The sequence below is a fragment of the Drosophila subobscura genome, chromosome A (assembly GCF_008121235.1).
Source record: "Drosophila subobscura isolate 14011-0131.10 chromosome A, UCBerk_Dsub_1.0, whole genome shotgun sequence".
Taxonomy (NCBI): Eukaryota; Metazoa; Arthropoda; class Insecta; order Diptera; family Drosophilidae; genus Drosophila; species Drosophila subobscura.
The window spans coordinates 4,003,284-4,011,023 of NC_048530.1; the positions used below are offsets into that span (position 1 = coordinate 4,003,284).

The following is a 7,740-nucleotide window of genomic DNA, read 5'->3' on the forward strand; positions in this document are numbered from 1 at the left end:
ACTAGACTTGTGTGTGTGTGGCTCGGAGTCTGAGTCAGAGTCAGAGTTTGAGTTTGAGTTTGACAACTGCAGCGACTCGACTCGAGTGGCCCGTGCCCACTGGCTGTGGATGTGTGTGCGTGACAGTCGAAGATTTCCCAACACTCAACCGAAGCTTGGACTAGCTGCTTACACTCCCCCCATCTCTCTCGCTCTCGCTCTCCCTCTCTCCAGCTCTCTCTAATGACCTTTGTTTTGATTCTCTTTGTGTGTGTGCGAGGCCGTGGGGCTGCCGTTGCTGCTGTTGTTGCAGCAAATTGCGTGCGGCGCCTCGACGCAACTTTCAAGGATGCCACTTACAGTCCACTCTCCCCTGCTTGCACCATCGCCCACTCATACACCCCTCCCCCCCCCCCACTGTGCTGTCAGTTAGCTAACGATGTTGCCCCGCTTACCGTGTGTTCTAGTTGCCCGCTTCACACCCCTAGCACTCCCCTGACCCGACTAAAGATAAACATTCGAGTGCTACAAAACTTTTGTCATTTACGCGCCGAAAATTTGCGCTTCTTCAGCTGAACCCCAGACCCCAACCCGAAGCCCAAGCAGAAGCCCAAGCCCCACCCACAAAACAGGCTACGCCCACCGAATGACATCGCTCCAAACAGTCGCGTACACGGACGTACGTCCATTCCGGTACGTTCCATTTCGTTTCGTTTCGTTTCGTTCCCTTTCCATAATTGAATTTTGCCGACGAGCCAGAGGAAAAAAAAAAAGAAAAAAAAGGAAAGGAAATGCCAGTCGCAACGTTTGAGGCTGCGGCACACGTGCCTCGACACTCTAATACCGGGTACTCAGTACCTACAGATGTAAGTGCAGACATCTACGTATTATGTATGTACAGGAAACAAATTTCTTTTGTTGCTAAGCATAATTATTTGATTGTTAACCTGATAGCTAAACCATTCCCTAGGATAACGCTCAATCGGTTTGTATTTGTTGTATTCAGAACTGTGAATTACGAATGAGAGCAGTGCGTAAAAGTATCAGAAGTTAGGTGGCAAGTGAGGGAATACATTTAACATCTTGCCCAACTTTAGGTGACACCCAGAAATATACCCATAAATATTAGCTTAATTTTCTGCTTGGAATGAAATATTTCTGATAATTCCAAAGAGTCATTTTTTTTGTTGTTTCAAATACTATTCACAGATCTGCCATAAAAAGTCTACAGATGGAGATTTCTCAGTGCTTTTTTGGCTCAGCATAACAGATATTTTCAGTAAGATTTAAGCCTGAACCACTAAAGATATAAAAGGTATAATAAATCAGCTGATTATATCTTTCGATCTGTATCCCTTTGTTATCTTGCTCGTTTGCTAGTCTTTCCAGGGTATCAAGGAATGACGCTTTCAGTGGCACAAACTGGACACGCTCGCTAAGATGAGCTGTTACAAAAAACAAAAAAAAAGAAGGAAAAAATAGTGTAAAATTAAATGAAAAATAAACAATGAACTTGGCGCAGTTGAATTGAACTGAAGCGCCCTGCTCTCTCTCTCTCTCTCTCTGGCAAGCTTTGAGCAGGAACCAGATAAAGGAAAGAAAGCAACAAAAGGCAGAGATAGCGAGAGAAGAGGAACGAGAGCTTGGCTGATGTTTGGCCCCGGCATGTCCCGGACTCGTTTTTCTTTGCCCGGATCCCGTTTTTAACACATGAGAGCTAAAAATGCTGACACGGTCGCAGACTGTAAGGGGTTCGGGTGGGTGGTAGGACGAATGTATTGGAGGCTATTTCTATGAATTACAAGCGGCGTCACACAAACTCCCCGCCCCACAACTTTAGCGCTACTCGCTGGCTCTCTCCGAGTACGAGGACGAGTACGAGTACGAGTATGTGTGTCATTTCCGTTTCCGTTTTGCACTTTCCACTTGCTGGGTATTTAGTGTTGTCGCTTCCCCTTCCCCCTTCCCCCTGCTGCTGCTGCTGCTGCCTCGTGTAATTGTTGTACTTCCCTTGTACTTTCTGTTGTCGCTGTGATTTTGCCGCTGCTGGGCCCCGTCCCCGTTCATGCCACGTGTTTGACAAGGCAACGACGAGCTCCTCGCATGCAACCTAATTGAGTTTCCAGTTTTAAGCTTGCCCCCGTGTGCTGCACGTTGAGCTGCTTCTGCCGCACGGCTTCCCTTTTTTGCCTTCACAGAGTAGGCTCTCTCTCCTCCACACACACCCAAAAGCTTTGGTTAATTAAAAGAGTACCAAAGGATGTAAAAAAAACGAAAAACGAAAAAGGATAAAATTAAAGATAAAGATAAAGAAAAAGAAAAAGAAAAACAGAAATAATGATCCCATCAGAATGTTAAACGGAAGCCATTGGGGCCGGGGCTCAGGTGGCGCTTACAAAAATAATCGCCCAGCCATTAAACGAGTTCTCACACAGTGGGCTGCAAAGTGGCTGCGAAGTGGCTGCGAAGTGTGTACAACATAAGACAAAAATGGCCCAGCTTCCACCAGCCACTTTTCATGCCAACTGTGCCCACTGTACGCAAGCTGCAGCTGTCATTAGTACACCGCATCAAATTTGGATCGTAAAGTGATTTTGTAAGCACTCATGGGACCGGGGGACCATAAACGCCCACAAAAAAACAAAAAAAATACAAACAAAAAATTAAAAAAAAAATTTGTTTATCAGTTGCGTGCCATAAAAAACAAACATTGAAAATGTAACGCTTCTTGTTGGTGGCTTGGCACTAATTAAAATCCCACCGAAACTCGACACGCATAAAAGTTGCTGATGAAAAGCTAATGGCTCAAGGAAGAGCGTTCAAGAAATTGATTGTGCGTGACTGCAGAGGGGCGGGGAAGCATAAAATAAGTGTACGGCAGAAGCTGCGGATGTGAGAATGGGGGCTGGATAAATTATTGACTCCTCTCACTGCTTGTCACTCAGTCTTTCTGTGTGTCTGTCTGTCTGTCTCACTTACTCCTACCAGCTGCTCTTGCTGGCTCTCTGTATGTCACCTTCCTACTCTCTCTCGCGCTCTCTCCCTGCGTACCCAACTGCTACCTGCTACCTGCTTCCATGCACTCGGTCTGCCAACCCTTTTCTTTCCCTTTTGTTCTACCTGCGTGCGAGACAACAACAAACATCATTAATTCGAACTGAACTTTTCGCACGCTTACGCTCCACGTCTCTTTTTTTCGCACGCTCTCTGACGAAATCTTTTTCGCACGCTCTCTGACAAAATCTTTTTCGCAGTTACTCCTCGATCAGTGACAACAGCAGCTGATGGAACAGTCTGAATTGAGTTTGAGTGTCTGTATGCTTGGCGCTATGTACACACATGACTTGCATGCATTCAATGCATATACACATGTACATATGTATGTATGTAGGTGACTAATGCAGTGACCGATACTATAACTGTTTTCATGCTTCACCGTATGCTGCTCCCGTTGTCGCTTGCACTCTTTTTCGTTGACGCGGCGGTTCGAGTTTGGGGGTGGAACGAGATTAAATCTAGCTTGCAAGCCCAAGCAGCTCGGGCGCTGTGTCGATCGGGAGAGCGCAGTTGTTGAGAGCGGGCTATTTTTAGCGGAGAGCGGCAGCATGTTGTTGCCATGAAGAAACTATAAAGGAGGTCTCGTCGGCAAAAATAGGCAGAACTTGCGAGTGGAAAGTGCGAATGAAAGGGCTCTTGCTGTAACCTTCCGCATTGACAAGCACACGAGCACTGAAAATAGGCAGAAGTAGCGAGTAACTCTGCCACCGACGAGCCCTCCTTTATAGTTTCTTCATGGTTGTTGCTTTGTGCTGCGAACCGCACTGCCTGAGCGAAATAAAGAAAGTCACAGAGAGAGAGGGCGAGCACGAGAGAGAGGCGGAATAGTCAGCCACTCGCAATTATATTTTGTTTATTGAAGACAGACAATGTCTAAGATCTGCAACCGTTTGCCAGGGTATAAAAAACAAAAACTGACTAAAGAATGAAGCTGGCAGCAAATCGAAGTGAAAGTTTGCTCTAAGGGCACTGATGGCATGGGGAGCTGAACCTGCAAACTGCCATTAAAACTGACAAAAATTACACGGGAGAGCAGCCATCTGTCCACTGGCAACAAAAGTTTTGCCGCTGCTGCGGTTGTTAATCAAAGCCACCACAAAAGGTGTCAAGGAGAAGCGATGGCAGCTGCACACCTGTTGAACATTTATCGATCAACGTGATTTTGATTAACGACTTCGATACGCTGACATTAACAAATGCTTCCACGTGTATTCAGCAATAAACAAAGAACAAACAGGAACAAAATCAGAAGAACTAAGTTCGAGAATGCATTCTGAGTTGTACTCAAGATCCACAAAAATACACAACTAAGCCTCCAGCAGTCGGACATTCTCTATATACTGCCACTCCAATCCGTTCTCAGTCCCCCAGCTCTTACCTTAAAATTTTTCATAGATGGCCAGCAGTGTGGGCCGAAAAGTACCCTCACACTTGCCCTTCTGCTTGCCCCACATCCCAAGATCCAAAGAAAAGGGCAACAGCAGCCCCTTGCGGGACATGCAACCAAGTTCAATGCACATGTGGCACAGTAGATACGTTTCTTTTTCTTTGCTTTGCCTGAACTGGATTCGCTAATAACCTTTTCATGTACTAACCGTCGGGCTAGACGCAAGTGCAATTGAGGAAAGTTCAGCGCACTTCCTTATCGACAGCTGACTCCCAGCTGTTCAGTTGGAGTCCACGCAAATGATGCAAGGAGGGAGCTGAAAGAATGGAAAACCCATCAGCAATACCTTTACTCCTGCTGCTTCCATCGAGCTCTCAAGTTGTGGACTCTACAAATATAATTTTAATTTTTAAGTCGAAACCCAAAAACACACCGAAAATTAGGGCCCAATTCTCAGTCTCTCTCTCTCTCTCTTTATTGGCACAATCAAACGGCATGCGAACAGCCCACGAAATGTTGTAAGACTGTGAAAAGCAAAGCCCAACCAAACACTTTCGGGTTTTTCTTTCAGTTTTTCTTTTCTTTTTGCTGTGCCGTTGATGTGCCTGGGGAATTGACTTTTGGGCTTTGAGCTTCTGACAAGTGTGTGCCGAAATGTCCCAGAAACTTGTCAGGCCTATGCTGGGGTAGGTGCCCGGCAGCTGCTGTCGTGTGTGGGGGAGGGCCTTGAGCCAATCAGCCAGTCTGCCTGGGGCCAGCACACTCTCAACCTGCCATTCAGTCAGTCAATCAAAAGAGCAGAGAGCCAGCTGCATGAGTAGGAAAAGTTGTAACTAACGGACAGATTTGACCTGAAAAATTAACCAGGAATTGAATTTAATTGAATGAACTAAAATTTGGGTGTGTCTTTCAGTGTACAGTGGGTCGTGGGTCCAGCTCTACTATGGCACGTAGGCATCGAAATGGCCGGAGGATAAATCTTCAGTGAATCTCAAGCGTCGCACGGGCCGACCATGGTTGCCGGCATCCGCGTACAGCTCGCCGGAGCGAAAGACCTCAAAGCGGAAGTTATAGATGCGTGCGGCGGCCATCAGTTCACAGTAGCCGCCATAGCAGAATGGCTGCGACATCTCCTCCAGATAGTCGGCTGAGCTGCGATAGTTATCGCCGTATGCATCGTGCGATAGTGTGCGAAATGTGTGCCAGTCGCTGGCCACCAGCTGCACAATCTTCCGACGCACCAGCGGTGCCTGCTCCTGCGAGTTGAAGATGAGAAAGGAGAGCGCACGAAACAGGCAGGAGCCATCGCCCTTAATGGGCACCACATAGTGGGGCACGAGTAGTCCCTGAATTTTCAGCATTTCCATCTGCATGTTGTCGGTGCCGCTTCGATCTGCATTCACTGGATGAACGGCCTGAGGTATTTGTTGTGACTGCTGGGCTGACTCCTGGCTATCCGTGGGTGCGACAGTGCGCATCCGAGGTTTCGTTAACGCGATTTCGACCACCATTGGCCCAAAAAAACAGTAGAAACTCCTTTGGGTACACCTCAAATTTCTGTTTGGGTATTAATGACAAACTCCTACTGGAAACTCCAGTCCTACTTGAGCACAAAAAATTGTTTTTAGCAAAAACTTGACCAAAAACAAAATCTCCTTCGTGGGAATTTTAAATGCCAGACGCTGTTAAATCAATTGCCGCCGCCTGATGGCATTGTAAACAGGAACGAGCTCCGTTTGTTTAGCAGCGTAAAGGCCAATGGAATGTAAATTGAGGCCATTGAGAAGAAGCTGCTGGAAGCGAAAGCACGTGCACACCTACTCGATGCCACTGGCTACTCGCTCCACTCGCGCCTCTCGCTCTTTTCAATTGTCAGCTAAGGCGCAGACGGCAAACAAATTGACACAGGTCTCAAAGGGAACGGAAACAGATTTTTCCGACTTCAGACAGACACCTTCATCGCCCATCACCTGCACAGGGTTCAGACTACGCATACGACGCATGTGTCAGGCATTTTGCGGCCTGATTTTCGGGTGCCTATTCGCGTGACAGCTGTCCGTGTTGTCTCTAGCTATTTGAGATGTGCCTCGCTTGACTTCAAACTTCAATTGAATGGCGTTTGATTTATTTGTTTTATTTAACGGCATGAATAGCATCAGCGAGAAAGTACAGTTGTGATCTCAAAGGAAGGAACATTTGGAGAAAAACTTCATCGCACCTTTTCTATGTCTCTCGATGTTCTCCAACTTTCACGGGGCTGCCAGACTGGAAGAGCAGAAGATAGAGAGAGGAAGCGCATGGAATTATAGTCTTTATTCTGGCTTGAACATTTTCCATGTTTCTGCCTTAAGCGCCTACGAAATTGTGATAGGGGAAAGAAGTTCCCAAAATTTCGAGCATTAATTATTATTTGATATTTTTATTATTTATTCTTTGCATTGATCTTCAATTATTTCTACACCGTTCCCTCATCATTTGTCATTGTTTCTTTCAATAAATCTTAAAGATAAGCCCACAAATATTTGTAGACATGAGCCTGCCACTAGCATCTGCCTTTATTTCTGCTGCTGCTGCTGCTGCTGCTGTTCCGCCACTTTTTCGCTCAACATTTTTCAGCAATTTCCCAGCTGCTTTTGTACTGACACTTCGCTGTTTGCCCCCGCCGCCTCGTGATTGCTGCTGCTCCACATGACATGGCCCTGGTGGGTCGCACTTTGCTCAGTTGGCTGCCAGCTGTTAACCCACCTCTAGGAGGTGCTCAACCACCCAATCCAACCACCTCTAGGAGCTGCTCCTCATCCATCCACCCATCCACCTCTCTGGCTGAGCGGCTGTACCTTTTTTTATGTTTCTGTTTTCTTTTTTTCTTTTTGAAATGGGCGCGAATTTGTTTGGGTTCTTTTTTTTACTTTTGCTGCTTTGATTTCACTTTGGTTGGTGCCTGGCTGCTGCCTGCTGGCTGCTGGCTTCTCCTCGTCTCAGTGTGTGTTGAGTGGCACTTGACAAAGTTATGACACACCCGCAGGTGCGGCCAGAATGTTGGCTTTGAGTATGACGAGCAGACGAGCAGATTGTGCCTGGAGCACGGCCACTTGGGTGACGCTTCTCTGGCTCCAATTGATCCCCCGCATCCAGCCACTGGCACTGATCGGCAGCCTAGGATTAGGCCATGATGCTGCAGAGTTCCATGGCTGAGTTACACAATTTGTACACAATTTCTGCTGCTCATTAGAGCGCTCTCTGGCCCTGTCCTGGCCTGTCCTTGCTGCACCCTTTAGCCTCCCGGCAGCAGTCATTAGCCGCCGGGAAAATGTTGA

The 7,740-nt window shown here is 47.0% G+C and overlaps 1 protein-coding gene across 1 annotated transcript; it reads right to left on the reverse strand.

The window, feature by feature from the left end:
• Positions 1 to 5,364: 5,364 nt before the first annotated feature.
• LOC117893496 (OVARIAN TUMOR DOMAIN-containing deubiquitinating enzyme 9-like) lies at positions 5,365 to 5,901 on the reverse strand. The gene has a single exon (XM_034800136.1). It carries the CDS (start codon positions 5,899 to 5,901, stop codon positions 5,365 to 5,367), a length of 537 nt encoding a protein of 178 aa, XP_034656027.1.
• Positions 5,902 to 7,740: the final 1,839 nt, after the last annotated feature.